Raw genomic sequence first — 21,708 nt, forward strand, 5'->3', positions numbered from 1 at the left:
CAACTGTTTTCTCTTTAAAAATTTGAAAACTCTCTATCTAATTTAATTCACTCTGTATAGAGCTTACCTTGGTTGAATGCTTCCTTCAATATCAGCACGTGGAAAAGGTAAATCAGGTTGAGTTAGGTCAACTTTTCCATCTCTTTTATATCCAATTGTAGAGCTTAAATTACCAGCTAACTTGTAAGCTCGACCAGTTACACTTGGGAATAGAACAGAGAGATCCAGGAAAAGTAGATTTTTTGTGGCATCTACGCTGTTGGTGCCTGCTAACTAGAAAATGCATAATGTTATAAATTTGATAAATGTAATATTATTTTAGTATTAAATTGTAAAGAAAATTGGAGTCAATTATGAAGCAAAACTAAAAAGCAATAAAGATACAGTAACCCGGGTAGGCAAATGCTCCACTTTATGTCAAAGTTTTACTTAGTTGGTAGCGAATGAAATATAAAAAATTTTTAGAGTGAAAATAATTATGTCTCTTTTTTATAAGTGTCGCCGCAAGATAGCTGCAGTAAAAATGCATTTCATATGATGGTTGGTTGTCACGTTACGGACATGGAAAATAAATCAATAACTACTCGTATATAGGACCTTCGATCCTATATACTGCTTCCGTTATATCTAGGCGAATCTCCGAATAAGCATCTTATAGACACTATATAGGACCTTCGATCCTATACACTGCTTCTGTTATATCTAGGCGAATCTCCGAATACGCATCTTATAGACACTATATAGGACCTTCGATCCTATACACTGCTTCTGTTATATCTAGGCGAATCTCCGAATAAGCTTCTTCTTGTCGAAAGTCAAGTCTGTTGTAAGGTGGCCAAAATCGCCGGAAGGGAGAAAAGATGTTCTGGTTACAGTACTGGGTCAAGGCCCCAGTTTCTGCAATGCAGGGACAAGATCCTGCTTGAGTCTAGTTCACAAATTTGATGTTTTCAAATTTGTGAACTTTCACTGCTTTGTCCTTTAATCTTAAGTTAGCCACTGTATTAAATTTCATGATACTTTGAACTTTTGATATGTAGTGGTGGAAAGGTTACTTATGAAAAATACTGAACTAAAAATAAATTAAATTTCATTACCACTAGAAAATATTATTTTACAAAGCAGAGCAAGTTGGCAACTCTGTATGTCTCGATAGGTCCCACAAACAAGTCAACAACACAAGATCGAACAACACCAGATCTATGGAAAAAGATGTTTCCCCTACTGCCAGATTCCTTTTACTCCTCACAGAACTTGAAAAACTTATTCAAAATGGAGAAGTCTTCAATTTATTGATCGGACTCATAAAATCTAGAGCACCTGAAACAACATCTACAAACTCAGCAAAAACTTTTTACCATCGACCAATCAGATGCCTGTTTCCATGAAGCCACGCCCTCTCAACTTTTTGTTTTTGTAAGATCACAGTTCGCTGTGTTCTTTTATTTTTTCTCTATTTTCAGATTACTAGTGACTGAAACAATATCTCAGATCCACCTAATTTCGATGAATGGGTTAAAGACGCTTCGCGGCTGTGTACCCAGATTTGAACTATTTCTACCATTCTACCGTATGTCTCGAACGTACAGAAACATGACATAGTGCATGCCTCAAATAAAACGCTACCCAGAAAAACGTAACATGGACAGCTGAGAAAAGGAGTGTTTAATGAATCTAAAGTACAAGCAATTAAAAATGACCTCCATTAAATGCTATTTTGTGAATAATATGCTAACTGATCTGAATAATATGCTAACTGAACTGAGTTACTAATGACTGTTAGGTCAAGTTTACCCTTTCTTTAACTAGCGCCCTCTATGCTTGTTCTCTAAAGTGGCGCGAAACGTTCAATAGGGAGAAAACTAACAATTTTGAGAAAATAAAAAGCGTTTGTGGTCAAACTTGAAATATTTAAAAACTTACTCCAATGCTGCTTTATCTGGGTTCACAAAAGTTCGCAAACAATCGAAAAAAGTCTTGATTTAGATGATTTTCATTTAGGTGAATAATTTTAGGTATTTGGTGATTTTTAAAAAGCTCAATAACTTTTGAAATATATTAGTTATTAATCAGCTCTTAAGCCCAGGTAATTCTCTACAGATAGATGATATATGTAGTATAAAATTATAGTTTTACTTTTAGTATAAGGCACTTAAACTGTGTTTTTTTTAAAAATTTTCCTAAATGAAAGAGCTTTGAAAAACCACGTTAACATTTTTACAAGCATTGGCACGCTTAGCATGATTAACTGTTGTTCGATTTTCGCCTTTAGTTCCGCAATGGATGTCAGGCAATCTAAGTACACAAAGTCTTTTAGACATCCCTGTAGAAAAAAAGGCCAGAAGCGAAATAGTCTAGACTTCAAAAAGGTCGCATTTGTTTGGAAATTAAGTGGTCTCCAAAAAATTCACGGTTGATGCGCAGATGTATGAGCAGTGGCCCCAATCTGTCGCAACTAACAAATGATTCAAAACGATGGACGATTTTAAAAAACTATCATGACGCATTTTACGCTTAATTTCCTTGCAGTTTACACGAACAGTTTAATTGTAAAACATCTCATTGCATAAATATGTTTAGAAAAATGCGAAATTTTTAGAATAACTTAAGTTTGCTAAAGAAATAGATACCCACAATTTGAAGGAGTCCTATGATGCTATTAAGGTCTACTCCTTTATCGTTATATCTTCTTAAGGCATCCTTATTCAAATGGATTCAATTTATTTCGTGCGCAAGAACATATACACCGAAGAGCCATTACCTTATGACCACCCTGCTAATAACATGTAGGGCCACTTTTAGGCCTCAAAATCGACCCTTATGACATGGTGCATTATCCTGTTGGTAAACACCATTTCCGCAGAATAAACTGTTGCCATGAATGGGTGAACCTGGTCTGCGACTATGTTCAAGTAGCTTACAGACGTCAGGGATTGTTCTATGAGGATTATAAGTCCTAATGTGCCCCATGAAAACATTGTGCCTGGGCGAGAAACCATGAAAACCTGGGCGAGCCCATTGTTATAGATGGAGGGTGGTCATAGTGTAATGGCTCTTCGGTGCATATATCTGTTTAAATTTCGTTGAAGTTCACACGAGCATTTTATTGAATGGTTGTAAAACATCTGATTACATAAATATGTATAGAAAAGTTTGAAACTTTTAAATTAATTTAAATTTCTACAAAAATATGAATTTATCTCAAGATACTCACAGTTTGAAGGAATCCTACAATGCTATTAAGGTTTACTCCTTTATCCTTATATCTACTTAAAGTATCCTTATCCAAATGAATCCAATTCATTTCGTGTCCAAGAACACGAATATATCCATTTCCATGAGGTAATTTTCCTCGACTGTACCCTAGCTGTAAATAATACATAACTATATAATTATCGGAATATAGTTTAGAAGTTTATTTGAGTAATACATAATACATTAAAGCATTAATAGTTTCATATTTGTCAAACTATATGGTCATCGTACAACATTTATTACTGAAACAAAATTTATTTTGCAATCCCAAAAATCTTAGTCTTTAAAATTTAAAAAAGAATCTCATTTTGTCCAACTAGCTAAGTTAATAGTGGAAAACAAAAATATGGAAACACTTCTGTACTAAACCTAAAAAATTAACTTTTCTTTTAGCAAGAAAATGTTCTGCAAGGTTTTACATGACAAAACTGTTGGTACAGTTAGAACGATCATGTCTTGGTAATTTCTCAAACAAATATCTTAAAATATGCATAATAGTTACCTGTAAATACCGTGACTTAATATGCTTATTTTAACCAAAATACGAGCTTTTTCTGAAGAAACATACCTTTTTGCAATCGAATTCATATTTACCCCCTATGAAATAATGGGAGGTAGACAGTTTTGAGAGGCTGGTTCTCGTAGTTTAACCACAATAACGATTAAAAGAATGCTACTCCTATGCTAATTTAATGCGTCACGTTCTTCTTCATGTCTTTTAAATGATTGGTAAAGCATCAAAAAGTTCTTTCACAAAAAGTTATAAGCCCTCATCCCCAAGCCAAATATCTAATATAATGAGGAATTAAATGAATTAAATTATTTTTAATGATTAATTTATTAATGATAAAAATTATATAGTAAAGTATAAAAATTTCTTATATATTCTAAATTTTCAGATTTTAATAAACTTAATTCGAAATTTTCATGCCATTTGATCTATAAAAAAGCGCTTAGAAACTAATTTAAAAAATAATTGTAGAATGGTATTGAAATGACAACACATTTTGAAATTAAATCTCTAATTTCTCGTATTTCATATTACATGTGATACGAGTTAACCTATAAATGAAAGAGTGATTCCTTTCTTTATTATTATATATTTATATTTATATCTATTTCTTTGTTTGACTTAAATCCACATTAATTTTGAATCACTGTTGCCATTTGAAGAATCGTTTTTGACGAAAGAATAATAACCTAGTTCAATAAATTTTGTTCATTTTAATTATTTTTTAAAATATTACTGCTTTTTATAAATTCGAACAAAAATTAACAAGAGCCTACATCATCCCTTTGATTTAGATAGCTAACTATGCCGAATCATAAGTGATTACGTTTGAACTTTCTTAAATTAAAAAAGAAAGCTAAAGGAACTAAATTTTTATGAAGAGTTTCATCGACTTGTTTTATTACATTATGAAATATTTTTTTTTCTTTTTACTCTTTTGAATGTTACAGAATATAGCAAAAAAATTATTCATAAAAATTCAACAAACAAATTATTTTTTACAAAATTTATAAAAAAGGAAAAAATAAGACGTTTTATAAACTGCTCATTTGATTTAAGTCATTTTTTATTGTTTAAGTTTGTTTGAAATATAAACTAAAACATTAAATATTTTAATACACTTGTAACCAAATGGTCACAAAATTCTCAATGACAATAATCTATATTTTAAAATGTTAGGAAATTAATACTATTTCTGAAAAATTATATTAGAGGACAACGCTACTATGTTGTTTACTATCCTTAGATTTAGATAGTCTTCAGATGTAGATAGCTTGATTTAACTTTGATTAACTTCATAACTTGATTTCTAACTTCTTAAATAGCACTTATCAACAGAAATAACTCTGATTTAATAATGAGGTACTGAATAATAAGGTATAGCTGACCGATCCAGGTTTTTTTAGAGGAAGTTAAAGACATGTTTATGTATATCTGGTACTTATATAATTATATGATTCATTGTAAATGTGATAATGAGAAAGGAACTCAGAATAGTGCAAACATCATGAATAATTTATATTTCTCGCTAAATGTTCTTAAATTTTAAAAAAGTGTATAATTAAAAATATTTTTTACGTGTTTTTTGCTTTTTTAATATATAACTCTATAAAGTTATATTGTATAATGTTTGAAGCTAATTTTGGTTTGTTATAATTACCTTTTCAGAAAAAAAAACTTTAAAGTGCTTTTTGCATGTATGATATTTTTGTTTTTACATTTTATTTAAACCCCAAAGGATTTTTTTATACTCAAGATAAGGCTTCGAAGTAAACTTTTTTACACGAAGTATAATACACTTATTAAAACTGTGCATGGAATAAGCATTTTATAAGGTAATGAATTATTATAGTATGTTATACACGTGTAACTGGAATTTTTACACTTTTTTTTCCTAATTGTGTGCACAATTATCTATAAGAAATGATATAATTGATACATCAACAAATGAATGCACAGAATTGTTGAGATGATTCTTGTAATCACAAAGAAATATTTAAAAAAAAATATCAAAAATAAGTTTTAGGGATTTAAAATTTTTTAATTTTTGAAATTATTTTTTTGATAATTTTAAAATAATTAAACAGTATAACTATTTTTTGAAGATAAACTATTGATTACCAGTTAAGTAGACATGAAAAGCATTCATGAAATGAGTGATTTTACTTTTATTTTTAAAAAAATAATGCCAGGGTGCCGTGACCCCTTAATTTTTTTTATCTGTCAGAGATGCGTTTTCATATATTAAAATAAACTGAAGGAATTATTTACCTACCCTTTCACTTAAAGCATCTATTTTTGACTTGTATGAATCTGCGGATCTTTTTATGCGGTTTAGAATATTTGGGGGAATAAGTGACAGAATGTCGTCGATTTTAAGATTTGGCATCAGCCCATGAGGTCCAAATAGCTTTTCAAGAATAAAATCCAAATCTTCAACTCGACCTCCAACCTGAAATAGATTTAAATAAAATAAATCATTTAGATGAAGAAAGGGAAAAATAATGTTACTATCATTAATCATCGTTTAAAAAAATGTCAGAGACTTACTGTTTATTTTCGGCTGTTCAACATTATTAACGGAATTTGTTTATTTAAATGAAAAATCGTGACTCTTTCTTGAAATAGGTTGATTCTTTGTGAACTATTATTAAACACTGCTTCACATAAATATTAATCATGTGCTTTATATTATTATTATATTTATTTACATATAAACACTGTTTCACATAAGTACTAATCACCTGCTTTATATTATTATATTTGTTTACATTATTAACCATTTACAGCAACAATACATCAGATATGTTTAAGGAAATATGGTGATAAAAGCGCAATTTTTTTTTCAAGAAGAGCATTTTTATATGTAATTGCCATTTAGTATTATTTTTGCAAGTTTCGAGAATTTTACATCAAACTCAAGTGTAGTATTTTAATTTCTAGATGGTACTTTATACGTTTCCGGAATTTTACATTAAAAGGATTTTTAGAATAGTTTGCTTTACAAATTTCCTGAATTTTTCATCAAACTGTCTTTCAGAATTGTTTTTAACACGTTGCAAGGTGGTAAAAGTACGTTTTTGACATTGCTGCTTCAAAAGTCTGAAAAAGTAGTAGCAAAATTGCTTCGTTTTCGCTGTGTTTTTCAAAAAAATTATCCATTCGTGATTACCGCAAATACAAATGATACAGTACGAGGCAGTCTGCCACAAAAACCTCTTCTCTCATATTTGCTTGCTTAATCTGGCTACTTTATTTTAATTTTCTCTCAGTAAATGTTACTGAACCCCAACTTTCACCATTCAATTGCGCTTCGGCGATTTATTATACATTCCCACTCAGATGAATAAGTTAGAGCCCCTCGTGCGTCTGATGCTAAGATAACTACCACACATGAATGAAGGAATAAATGGTACAGTATATAGGTAATCAGTACTACAATCATTCTTCGTAATTTTTAATTTGAAGTGACAAGCTTGCTCCAAATTTTATGAAATCTTGCTTACCACTTTCTCAAAAATTTTAATCTACAATAATTGTTATACATTTTCGTGGCAAAGGTACCCGCATGCAATGTGTTAAGGAAGGTAGTGCAAGTTTCCGGGATGCGTCATAGACCATTACCAAAAGTCAATTGTGCAGCTCTGGTACGACGTAAATAACGTATAACTACTACGACCGTTTCCGCAAGTTTTCACACTCCTTATCAATGAGATCATTAGTTTTGTTAATGTACTATGACTTATATTGTAAGTTATATATATTTAAAGAGAAAACAATCTTTTCATTCATTTTCAATCGTAAACTGAGAAATATGCTTGAAAAAGTAGCTGAATTTAATCCCCTTTAACAGATTATTGCTTTTTGATAGTCAAAACCTTTAACAGTTTTAGGCGCTATGAGCTTAAAACGCTCTAAAATTCTATTATCTACCCTTATATACATGATATTAATAAAAAACAGAAATATTCTGTTACCTCAAGTAAATCTAATTGATTTCCAAAAAAATCAATTTTCCATCCAAGATTGGCTGATCGTGGTAAAAAGGAATTTCTGGAATGTATAACGTTAGCTTGTACAGTTTCTCCTATGTTAAGAAGTTGAGAAAATAAAGACACTTGGAAATTTCTGGAAAACTTTGTAATATCTGTTGAAGAAGGACGTTCGATTTCTTCCGCCCAAAGAATATTTTGAATTTTTTGATTTACTGGGTCATTACTTTCTTGCAAATTTTCTAGGTAACTCCATGTAAAAACTTTGACTGTAAAGTAAAAAAATTAAATCAAAGTACGTAAAAGTATACTAATGAATTCATAAAAAGGTAATAAGTATGTATTTATTAAAAAAAAATTTATTAAGGAAGCAAAAGCTAATAATGACAAAAATGTCTATTAACATAATTATTATCATATATATCAAATGGATAAAATAAATTAAAATCAAGTCATCAAAATATTGTATGAATCGAAAGCAATTAGTAGTATTTTTATGTAAATCATGAAGAAGAAAGAGAGTTTAAGAAACTAAAAACTATTACGATTAATAAGAAACCTTGTAATCATTTTTATTTTTTGTGTTCATCAAGCAATTTTAAAATGCATAAGAAAGAACATAAATGTTCCGTGCAATTGCTTAATCAACGTAAGTGGCAAAAAATTCAAAATTGAGATTTTGATATATTTGGCATCTTCGTATGGTAAGCTACATATTTCAACTTTTTTCAAAAATATAAATTTTGTTTTATTAATTTTTGAAATTCTATTTAACGTTCAGAGCATTATCAATAGATGGAAAATAGTTGTCAAGCCACTTTTACTCTGAATCAATCTAAATGCACTTACGTTGTTTTTTCAATACTATGGCATAATTAGTATCAGATAGAGAAAGTTAATAGAATTATAAAAATGTTTTTTAGGTATAACCGTAAAAATACTGTAAAGTAAGGGATAGAAACTGTAACTGATCAATTAAAACAGTTCTCAATGTTTTATTCAATTAATCTTAAAAATATTGTAAAGTGAATGATAATTATTATGAGATAACAAGGCTTTGAACCAAAAACAATTAAAATGGTAGAAAGCTTATTACTATATTGGGTGGCCAGGAAAGTTAGTGCCCATTTTCGATAGGCGGAACTTCAAAAATAGCCGCTAAAAATATTCAAGTGGTAGCAAACTATGTATTAAGGACAGGGATACCAACTGCTCCGCTTTCTGGAATAGTTTCAATTAAGTGGTAGCAAATTGTATAGTAAAATTCGTTAAAGAAGGATAGTTACGCCTACTTTTTAATAGAGTAACCAATACATGGATGCTTTAACGTTGCATTTTAGATGATGCTTATAATTTTTGATATTTAGTAGAGTGAAAATTACTTAAAAGGAAAAATACGTAACTAAAATTAACTTAAATTTCGCTACGACTAGAAAATACTATTTTATAAAGCGGAGCAAGTTGGTATCTCTGTAAAGACATTTGAAATTTTCCTTATTTCATATGAATCAGATTTCTCTATCTATGCAATAAGCTTTCAAATCTTTGTGGTGATTAAGAAAATTGAATGATCCATAATTAAAAACAAGAAATATAAAGTATTAGCTAAGCTACAACTGGAATATTTTTGGCGACCTTTGGGAGCTCCTCCTATCAAAATTTGCACACACTGTCTGTTCTTTGCACCCATGCATCCATTAAAATGTATCCCATATTTTCAAAAAAGAAAAAAAATTAAACAATGTTCTTAAGCACCAAAATAATTCAATTTAATATTCATAAAGAACTCTGATGTCTAAACGATGAAAAATATTTAAATTTAAATGGTTGCTAAACCACAAACCATTTCAGTACACACGTCAAAATTCTTAATAGTCCCATCAAAATATTTTGATGGTTATGTTGGTTGATGATCCAACTTAATTTGATGATCACCATCATCCAACATTTTCCATTATGCGTTCATGGTTTTTAATATGCCAACAAACTTCCATCACTCGATGATTGAAAAGACAACTTCAAAGCTATGATGGTTAACCGGCAAGAGAAGTTTGACCAACAATCCATGATGGTCCATGAAGATTCCAACTATATATTTCCTTGATGGTTTAATGGGAGTTCCTGTTGGTTCTCAGGAATATACCATAAAAACGATTTGGTTTCCTTATGTTGGACAATCATAAATCAGTACGAATTTCTACATTAAGATGATGGTTGTTCATGAACGTTCCAACATTTGATTTCTAAGATGGGAATTCGTGATGGTCTATAATGGTACTGCAAAGCATTTCCATGATGGTTTAATAATAATTATTGTTGGTTAAGCAAGAATATACCATAAAAACAATTTGTGTTTTTGCATGTTGGTTCATCAAAAATCAGCCTGAATTCCAACATTGGGATGATGGTGGTCCATGATCGTTAAAACATTTGATATCTAAGAAAAATTTCTGATGGTTCAAAATGTACAAACCAACAAAACAAGTTTCTATTCTTATGTTGGACCATCATAAATCAGGCCAAATTCCCTACATCGGAGTGATGGTTACTTATGTTTATTACTATCAAACATTATAATGGTTCATGATAGAATTATTGATAGTTACCATCAATATTAGGTTGGTACATCAATGGAAAACCATAAAAAAGTTTGATTTGAGTATCTTTCATCATTCACTGGGAACTTCTCAAAAGGTGGAAACATCAACTTTAACGGATGCTAATTCTGAGTTCTATTGATATTTATGCTATATGCAATAAAAATTCAATTCTTATGAAATATATTTTCCTATTTAATTATAATTATCATCATATTAAGTGTTTTCGTTGAATTTTAAAACATTAGATTATTGTAAGCAATAATGGGAGAAACTATCTGTATTGAGTGTGTTATATTTTTTGACCTATCTTATATTTAATTTGAAAGATAATGGCATTTTGTTACGGAAATACTTAATTAAAACATAAGAAAATACTTTAATATTTGAATAAATTATTTTACCCTTTTCATTACGACAGTCCATTCCAATAAAGTGACGTAACTGAATGGTGTACCAATCAGCGAGCATTGCACATGGCATGTTAAGATTTCTTATTTTATTTAACCTGTGACGTTATGAAATGCAGAGATTCAAACTTGCTCCGCTTTGTTAAAAAATATTTTCTAGTCGTAACGTAATTAAGTTGGTTTTAGTTTAGTATTTTTTCTTTAAAGTTATTTTTCCACCACTACATATCAAAAATTCAATCATACGAGGTGTTGTTGCAGTTAGCTAGAGGTGACAAGGTCTGCGGGGGATCATCGGGGAAACATCTCAATCCCAGAATTTATTTTCTGATAATATAGACAATTTATGCCCGCCTATTTATCAACTCATGCACGTTAAATTCTTTTGAAAATTCTATTGTATTTAATGAGCAATGTTTCTCTGATAAAATATATTTACTGCATTTTCTCCAAATATGTTATTTTATCCTGTATCAAGGTATGATTTATCTATATTCATCAATTATGCCTTTCATTTTTCAAAAATCAATTACTGTACTTATCAAATCATGTTTTATCTTTATTTTTAATTTAAGTCTACAATCAATATTTCTAGTGTTAAGTAAAAACGTCAATTTGTCATATTAATTTTTTTCATTGTTTTATTATTTCACAAGCAAACGGCTTGAATTTTTTTTATGGCTACCACAATGTATTCGAATGAACTTCAATGTATGCCATAATTAAATATGTGCTAGTTAAAATATAGAAATTTAATTAGTGAAATACTTATCAATTTATGTTAATATTTATTTATGTCAACTTAGATTCGATGAATCAGATATTCAAATGTTATATTTACTGAAGCAAAGTGCCTGTTTTTCTATTAGCTACCACATCGACTGCTAAATTCAAAATGTTATTACTATACATTTTCTGTAAATTTCTAGATGTATGGGATAGGGGCCGCTAAGTGGCCCAGGTGCCCAATTTTTGTAAATAAAGTAAAAGTAAATAAAGTAGAGGTGACAAGGGCCTCCCTGAACGAGCGGTATCACCCGCCGAGTGGTGTGTAAAGCATGGGCGTAGAGGGTTCGAATCCCGCTGATACCTTGAATCTTCGTGCTGTCCTTCTCTGTGTTATCCTATCTGTCCATCTATTTGACAAAAGTTCATAAACCCAAATTAGCACACACGCTTGAAAATGTGCGTAATTCCAATAAAGCTCGAGGTGACACTTTGAAAGAGTGGGAGTTGTTATCCTTACTTTACAAGTTTTACTTTTTAATTAGCTTCCAATTTCTTAAAACTTTTGTAGAAAGAGGAGCAGTTGGAGAGATGCCAACTTGTTATGAACAGCGGATAAATATTTTTGAGTGATTGTCTTCTAATGTATGACACTTGCTTTAGTAAATTCGATTAATAGGGTTTTTATTTACCACTACTTCTAAATAATTAAAAGTTTGCAGGGACGCTCCGGGAGACTAAAATTGTAAAAAAGTGGTAGAAACTTAATTCGTCTTTATTTAAGTATTCAAATGTAAATACCACCAGGGTAAATACCACTAAAAAAACGGTATGATGTTAAAATTATTCCACGTAAAACTAGAAATGATTGTTCAGTGGTACCCAATTTTAACAATTCCCTGATGGCTCTGTTATTATTGTAATTTTGTTAAATATTTGAATGTAAAATCATTTGCAAATAATTGAAATCTGTGAAATGTCAGTGCATTGGAACTTTTGATAAAAGTGTTTTCTTACATATTTTGTCATTATTCTTCTTATTCTTCATAAAATTCTCTTAATAATGATTGTCCAATATTTATCAATAATTCTTTGAGGAAGGGAGAAAATATGCACCGACTTGTACTGCTGTTAAAAGTGTCATTATGAAAAAAATGGCATTATATTGTAATTATTCCTCATAAATCTTTATGAATGATGGTTCAATAGTAAGTAATTTAAACAGATCCTTGCTGATTTTTTGTAAAACTAAGAAAAAAATATTCATAATTAAAAGGTGAACACGAATTTTTTTTCTCTCTCTAAAATGAAAAAGTTAGAGTTTAATAAATTTAACTAATATAAACTTATACAAAATAGAGTTAAATAAAATCAACTAATAGTAACAATAGTAAGTGATTTAAACAATACCCTGCTGATGGGGAAAGAAATGCACTTCTTGCATTACTGTGAAAATATATTTACAATTATTAAGAAGAAAAGGAATTTTTTTCCTCTAAAATTAGAAATTTAGATTTAAATAAATTTAACTAATACTACTAACAGTAACAATAATAACAGATTTAAGCAAAACGGTTCCCTCATGATGGGGTTTAAATGAACTTTCGGAATTATTGTGTAAAAAAATATTTACAATTATTAAGGGGAACATGATTTTTTTTCTATAAAAGGAGAAATTTATAATTAAATAAATTTGATTATTGAGAACTAAATATTTCTATTACTATTCCTTAGTAGTCTGATAAAAAATGTATATATTTCCAAAATGCAAAACTAGATGCTTCATAGGTTATGGGGCATTTAAAAAAGTATTATGTCTATACGCTTAGAAATACCCAAGTTGAAAATTTTGTGATATTTTACTAATTATTAATTATAATTAATTCAAATGCATAATATAAAGTAATAATTTTAAGGTTGCTTTAAAGCTTGCAATTTAAATAATAAATTAAATAAATAATAAATAATAAATTGAATGAATAATAAATTGAATGAATAATAAATTAAATAAATGATAAAAGTAAAAAATAAATTAGATAAATAAATTTATATTTCAAATCACTTTTGTTTCCTTTCATTCATGTCTGGCTAGTCTTGAAAATGGGCACCTATTTTTGAAGAGCTTGAAACATATCGACAGTTTTTTCCCCTTTTTATATATTTTTGAAGCGAATGAGGCTTTTAATCAGGTAATTTAAATAATATTGAAAATTGAGAATGATATTTGTTTACATATATTACGATGTCTACCGTCTGTTATTCAAAATAATACAAGTACATACATTACTTTTAAGACATTAATTTTACTCTTAATATTTTTAATAGATTACTTTTGCTACCACTAAGAAAAGCATTTTCCAAAACTACGGAACTTCCGTAGTAGTTGCAGAGTATGGAAGTAGCTCAACATCTCCAAGAAAGAGAATTCGTCGATGACGGCATTACTTTTTTTTTGGGGGGGGGGNGGGGGGGGGGGTCATGTTAAGTCATACCAAATGGATTCAAAGGTTGTTAGGTTATATACATTTTGTTAAAAATCAGTAAATTTTACAGATAACTATTTTAAATGTATTTTAATAGATAGAAGTTACCTAAATTTTTTTTATAAAGGAAACTTTTTTTGTAATTATATTTTTTAACAAAGAAAAACATTTTTTTAAACAAATATGGGAAAACTTTTTACATCATACAAATAATACATAAGTGTTCTTTAAAATGAATGATTTTGTCATACAATATATATGCATTTTTAGTGCCAAAAACTTACCTTTGCAATATAGCTTTAGGTAGATACAACCATTTAAAAACTTGTACATAAATTACAACACTTACACCTTATTTTTATAACAACGATGCAAAACCAGTCTAACGTGCTTCAATAATATGTATAAATAATACTTACCTCTTTAAATGAACCTAATGTCTTATTTGCAAAATAAACATTAAATTTCAAAACTTACTTGAATTGTGAATAATATTGGCTGATTAACTCATTTAAGACTATTGTTGCGAAAGTGCGACATTTATTTTTGACGCAAAAAGCACTTATTGGGAAAAGTGACAGAACATTTCGTTACTTGAATTATGAATAATATTAGTTGATTAATCCATTTAAGACTATTGTTGTAAAAATTTTACATTTGGTTTGAGCGTAAAAAGCATTTATTGGGAAAAGTAACAAGGCTTTCATTTTTTAATTTTCTGCATTGGTTACCACTTTGGTTTTTAAATATCAAAATGACCTAATTCCAGATCAAAATATAAATATTTATATTATTACTGAATTATGGTAAATACTACTACCTTGTTTCTCCTATATAAATTTCGAGAATGAAATAATTGAGCTTCCAGTCCTTTAGAAATGTTTCCAAGACACTCAATGAATTAAATAACGTCATACGCAACTAGATAAATAATAAACAAAACATAGTTGAGATTCAGAAATTTAAATGTATTTTACTCTAACGTAATGTCCTAGATGATTTCTGATCTATCTTAAGGTCAAAGAGCCATGAAGTAGCTTGCTGAGTAAACTTTAACTTTATTCATGTAAAATTACCGAATCTCATGCGGATAATTTTTTAGGAATTTTCCGCTTTAAATTCTCAGTAATTTTACAAAAGATTCTTGATACATGATTTCTAGCATATCTTCATGTAGTTTTACCGAAAAATTTTTTACAGTGTAAAAAGAGATGCTTATTGCATGATTAAAAAAAATAAAACAATAATACTCCCTCTGTTCCAAATTAGTTGCTGCGTTTGCATACTTTTGAACTGATTATTAAAACTGATTATTTTCTAATTTTGTTTTAATATTATTCAGTGATTTCAGAGTGTTATGCTGACAACAACATAGCAATCAACAACATTGTCCCTAGATTACCCAGAATTCCCCTTTTATATCAGTAATAAATTAGTTTCAAAAATCCAGGGTTCCTACACTCTTAAGCCACTCTCCATTTTGTAAGAACTCTTCCACCAGCAATTTAAGATCAAATATTTGACCTAAATTGTAACAACTAATTTGGGACGTAGGGAGTGATTACATGCATTAAAATATTGAAGAAAAATGCTTGATAGGTGTGATTTGAATTTAAAAATAATATTGCACAAAGGAAAGCTTATATACCTTGATTGCTAGTTTCTGCTGCATAGATTTCCAAAACTTGACGTACAATCTCTACAGTTGGGCACCTTGAGAGAGATATCAATGATGCGATCCTGACTTCGTCGTCTTCTGTCTTACTTTTATATATGTCCAACAATTTGGAAACTACCTGTAAAATTTTATGACATTTAAGTTTCATAGATATTACCTGTTACCCTTGTGTTTACGCAACATTTTGAAGGGATTTTAAAACTACCATTTTGAAATAGGTGATCGAGCTCTTAAGAAGATGCTGTACCGTCGTGGGAGATACCTTTCAATGCAAATTCTATTTCATCTTTATTGGTGTGTTAAAATTTAAATATTAACGAAAGGAGTGTTTAGGTAAACCTAGAATAAATGACTGAGAAAATATTTTCAAAATATCAAAATGCAAAGAAATAGCTGAAGAACTTTGCCACAACGTAATCCTAAGTATTCCACTCATAATTTATTTGCATTTTGATATTTCGATAATTTTTTTCAGCATTTGAAATTTGAATGTTTATTTTAGATTTGCCTCTCTTTTTCTATGCTTTAAATTCTTTATTTTAATCTATTTTTTTATTTATAATATGTTTACCCTTACAAAAAAGGAGGTGTTTTTGAGGTTGATTTGATTGTGACAAATGTAAAAAAAAAACACCTGAGGTAGAGAAAGAGGTTATATTTCAAACCGAACATAACCTCATTAATAAACCTCAATTTCAACCTCTTTTACATCTCACAAAATCAACCTCATTAAAAATTTAAGTTTAGATCGGGTGAAATTATTCAAAAATCTATACATATTTGCTTGAAGTGGGAAAAAAATAATCCGTACGCTTCAAAAACAACCTCCCTAGGCTGATTGCTCTAAAGTAGATTTCCGTCATCCTTAAAACAACCTCAAGTGTGAAACATAACCTTCATACACCATCATTACAGATCTTGGGCGGTTGATCTTTTAAAATTGCTTTTGAAATAAACTTGGAGTAAACTTCAAATCAGCCTCGACACCTTAAAACAACTTCATATAAACCTCAAAAATACCTTCATATTTTGCAAGGGAAATTAATCAATCGTAACAACCACTGTGGCTTACATTACAAACTATTCATATTAAAGAGAAAATTCACTTTCACTTTCATTATTAGAATTCACTTTCAACAGTAAACTGAAAAAAATATGCCAGAGAAAGATCTTAGTTTCATTGCATTTATTAAAATGTTACTTACATTTTCTGTACATGGTGATCTACGGAAGGCCTCAATAGCTGCAATTCGAATAGGGATTTTATTCGTTGCTAAAGAAGCACATTCAAAAATACTATCTGCACTCTCTCCAACATAACCAAGATTTCCAAATGCCTTCAGTGCTGTTATAATCTAAATTAAAAATAAAAAACAGTACTTTAATCAATTTGTTTTTATTTTACGCAAAGAAAAAAATATGTAAGAAAGTATGATTTATGAAATACGTATTCACGAGTGATTATGACACACAGTGGAAAACCCTGAAAATGTTATGTACAAGATCATGATATCAAGTTTTGTACCATACCAATTTATATACTGTGCATGTATAACATAATTTTTTGAAATAAGATTTGTAATTAAACTACCCACCAATGAAGAATATCACACCTTTATAGTAACCAATTCAAGAAAGAATTTAGTTATTACAAGAATCACAATATTGAATTTTAAAATCACGTGAATATGTAGCACGATATTGAATTTTAAAATCATGTGAATATGAAGAGCGATATTGAATTTTAAAATCACGTAAACATGAATCGAGATATTTCATTTTAAAAACAAAAGAACACAAATCGCGATATTCGATATTTAAATCACGTGATTACGAATACTGCTGCATGATTTTTAAATTTCTTACTAGGGAGAACATGAATCGCTTGGTGCAGCTTTTGAATCTGATGAATACGAAAATTGATGTTTATTATAATAAAGACATGAATACGAATCGCAACATTGGATTTTAAAAAGACGTGAATGTGAATCACGATATTGGATTTTTAAATTGCGTGAATACGTATCGCACTGTGTAACTTTTAACTCATATAAATACGAAAATCAATGCTTGATATTAAAAGTGCGTGACTATGAATCGTGATACTAGTAGATTCCGACAAAGTTTTAAATATTCAAAAAGACGAAAATCCACTAAACCAAACGAATCAAATTGGCAGATTTTTGTCAATTGGGAGAAGAATCACAAGTAAGTAAGCATCTCATTAACGGGATTTAGCGAAAGTTTCAAAATCAAAATTTTAAATTGTGCAACTCCGTGAAAATTTCCTCGGATTATAAGTTTTTGATTTGCGGAAGTTTACGAACCAATTGTCCTGAGATTGATTGTCGAACTGTCTTATCAGAACTCCGCGAAATTCGCGGTAAAATTACATGCTCCACTCCTTGATTTTAGACCTAGGAAGGATGGTACAAAAAACCAGAATACAATCAATTCTGTATATTTCAAGAAATCCACCTTACCTGAATTTCTTCATCTTCATTTGATGCTTGACATTTATCACCGAGAATCTGCTTTAAACTAGCTGACACATCTCCTACAGCTTTTGATGTCTCGCAACCACCGTATGTAAAACAATATTTATAGGCCATAGCTGAAACACCAAGCAAAGCATATTTGCTAGCAGAATCCTTCTTCAATAGAGGCTGGAAGTAACAAAGAGATTTCAGGAATTATGGAAACTAAATTCATAACTATTAAAATATAAAGCTGCCAAAATTTCTGATTTTCCGGAAGATTTAATCTTTATAATTTAAGTGATAGCAAAATTATGTTTATATATAATGCAATGATGAATTGGTGAATTTTTATAAAATAAATGGAGATAGTTAAATCACATTTTGAAAAAAGTTACCAATGTGGTACTGACGGATTCTGAGGAGGAATTTTAATATAATAGATAGCGATAGTTAAATCGTATTTTTAAAAGCTACCAATGTGACAGTGACGGATTCTGCAGTTGAATTTTAATATAATAGATAAAGATAGTTCAATCAGATTTTTAAAAAAGTTACCAACGTGACAGTGGCTGATTATGCGGATGAATTTTAATATAATACATATAATTAAATCATATTTTAAAAGAAAGTTACCAATGTGGCAGCGATGGATTCTGAGGATGAATTTTAATATAATAGATAGCGATAGTTAAATCGTATTTTAAAAAGTTACTAATGTAACAGCGACGGATTCTGAATATGAATTTTAATATAATAGAGATAGTTCAATCAGATTTTAGGAAAAGTTACCAGCGTATTGTGTGGATGAATTTTAATATAATAGATATAGTTAAATTATATTTTCAAATTAAGTTACCAATGTGACAGTGACGGATTTTGCTGATGAATTTTAATATAATAAAAAAAGATAGTTAAATAAGATTTTTAAAAAAAATTACCAATGTGGCAGCGATGGATTCTTCTTCTACATAAGACGTAAATGGTAAAAGAGACAACCAAATAATTGAATCAAGTTTTGAAATATCTCCCTTTGCAGCAAGTTTTGATAAAAGACTAATAGATCCTCCTGATGCCGCTGCTTTCAATGAGTCTTGGAAAATTGTTCTAAAAAATAAGAAATTAAGGTTTAATGATTATCATTTCAGTAAACTCGTGATCTAGTAATATATAAAAGGCTTTGTATCCAGAGTTGCAACATTCATAATATTACTAAGCAAACATGAAATTGTATGACTTACATCAGTGGTTAAAAAATTTCTTACGACAATCATTAAAAATAAAGTTTTGCATAGTTCATTCATTTATTTTCTTAATGGATTATATGTGATAGAAATTGTCTGAAAACTTACAAAGCTTTGCCGGAGTTGCATAGTTGCTTGCTTTTGACTGAATTGTATATGGATTCTAGAGATTCTAGGCTTAATCTTCGGATAACATATACTAGTTGATGAACTTTGCTAGCAGCATCTTTTGACAACAGAGTTTCTGAACTTTCACAAATGCTTCTTAAAATAGCTTGAGCCTCACTGACAAGATTTTCATCCTTCTTTACTTTCGGTGTATATTTAAATACAAGACTCTCTTTATGAGGAGCTCGATCTGAAACAGAAATATCTATATTTATTATCAAATTTAAAGATCCCAAGATAACATTTTATTATTATCACTGCTGAGTAAAATTCACAAAAAAGTAGCAATCAAATCAGATACAATATTCCTAAACGAATCCTTAATCTCACAGATGTTCAATTACAGTATTAGTAGTACCTTATTTATGTTGCTCTAGAGCTACAAAACGGGATATCGGGAATAGTTCGGGAAAAATTCCAGGATGATCCGAAGACATGTGATCATATTTGAAAAACTGGGTGGATAAACTAGGTAATTCAGCACGACTTAGTTCGAGTTATAAACTGTATAGTTACAGTTTTAACACATAAGGATTAGATGTGTTAGATTTAAAGTGAAAGCAGAAATAAATCTGTCAAATTAGCTATGCCCAAACTTAAGCTACCGTTTTTAATTTTTACTCTCCTGATTCTGAATCCGTACGACTACATTTATTTATGACTCTCCCGTCCCGAAAAGGTTTACGTTAGTTTAGAAACGAAACACGGTTCAAACGCAACTAATTTTTCGAATTTGATCGGTACAAATCTTCGCGGATCTGACAATCGATGCAACGAAAATAACCATGTGACTGCAACTGAACTTTAACAGAAATTGCGTGCTTAAAATCTCATATAACTAATATATAAACTAGCCGTTACGAAAAATAGATAGTTAATCACTTTGGTCATACTTTCAAACGCGAATGCACTCTTGTGAAACGATGTTATTTTAAAGAAATGGAACATAATTTCGATGCACTTAATTTCTTAGAGGAAACAAAAGAGCATTAAGCAATTAATAATCGCAATTATTTGATAATTTTGCATTTCTTAAATTAAGTATTTGCTGTCGAAAAAGGCATAAATAGTTTAAGGTTAAATGATCAAATTCGAAAAAAAAAATGTTTTGGAATAACAAACTGGCTCATATAAACATGAATAAATATTCCCTTATATTTAATATAACTCAATTTCTCATTCAAAACCATTTTGAACATAGGTGTAAATTAAGTTCGCCAGCAAAGTTCGTCTCTTTACAGTAGTTAAATAGTTACTACAATTCCAAAGCAGTTTGTTGTCACTACATTTCAAAAAAGTGGTTGTAGTTAACTACATTTGTAACAAAGTAGTTGTAATTGTGGTAAACTACAAAAATAATGTAGTTTTTCTGTCCACTGGCTATGATCAAGTTTTTGTATAACCCGTTACGATTAAATCTGCACAATTGTACGGGTTAGATATTAACCCAATGTGTAAAAAATTGTAATATATATACATGTTTTTGGAAATATCTTTAAACTATGCAAAATTTTTCTTCATGTAAAAATTTTCTCTATGTGAATATGAAACATGAAAAAAAATTTATTTTCAATTTCCTGTAAAAGTGCATAAACAAATGCGTATAAAAGTCTCAAAAACTTTGCAATTACGTAGATTTTTTGACACAAACACTAAATTCATCGGCTAAAACTAAAACCGAATTTGGTAAGATCAAGTTCTTGTATAACCAGTTACGACTAAACAATTGTACGGATAAGGTATTAACCCAATGTGTAAAAAGTGATAATATATATGTTTTGAAGGATCTTTAAGCTAAGTAGAAATTTTCTCCCTGTGTGTAAGAACCATGAGTAAAAAAAGTAATTTTCAATTTCCTGTGAAAGTGTATAAAACATAAGTGAATACGTATAAAAGTTTCAAACGCTACGAACGACTACGAACGAACTTTACGACTAAACAATTGTATGGATAAAGTATTAACCCAATGTGTAGAAAGTGATAATGTATATATTTTTAAATATCTTTAAACTATGTAGAAATTTTCTCCCTGTGCGTAGGAACCAAGCGAAAGAAAATTAATTTTCAATTTCTTGTGAAATTATATAAAATATAAGTGAATACGTATAAAAGTTTCAAACACTACGAACGACTACGAACGAACGTTACGACTAAACAATTGTATGGA

General features: G+C 29.5%; 1 protein-coding gene across 1 annotated transcript in view; it reads right to left on the reverse strand.

Moving 5' to 3' along the window:
* Nucleotides 1-21,708, reverse strand: part of LOC107450568 (apolipophorins) — a 78,969-nt gene that overhangs the window by 43,022 nt on the left and 14,239 nt on the right. Inside the window, 9 exon segments of the mRNA XM_071188093.1 lie at nucleotides 68-273; nucleotides 3,215-3,367; nucleotides 6,042-6,218; nucleotides 7,744-8,027; nucleotides 15,623-15,770; nucleotides 16,858-17,007; nucleotides 18,136-18,318; nucleotides 19,071-19,236; nucleotides 19,482-19,731. Of these exon segments, the coding sequence (XP_071044194.1) occupies nucleotides 68-273; nucleotides 3,215-3,367; nucleotides 6,042-6,218; nucleotides 7,744-8,027; nucleotides 15,623-15,770; nucleotides 16,858-17,007; nucleotides 18,136-18,318; nucleotides 19,071-19,236; nucleotides 19,482-19,731 (1,717 nt within the window).

Source organism: Parasteatoda tepidariorum, chromosome X2 (assembly GCF_043381705.1).
Source record: "Parasteatoda tepidariorum isolate YZ-2023 chromosome X2, CAS_Ptep_4.0, whole genome shotgun sequence".
Classification (NCBI taxonomy): Eukaryota; Metazoa; Arthropoda; class Arachnida; order Araneae; family Theridiidae; genus Parasteatoda; species Parasteatoda tepidariorum.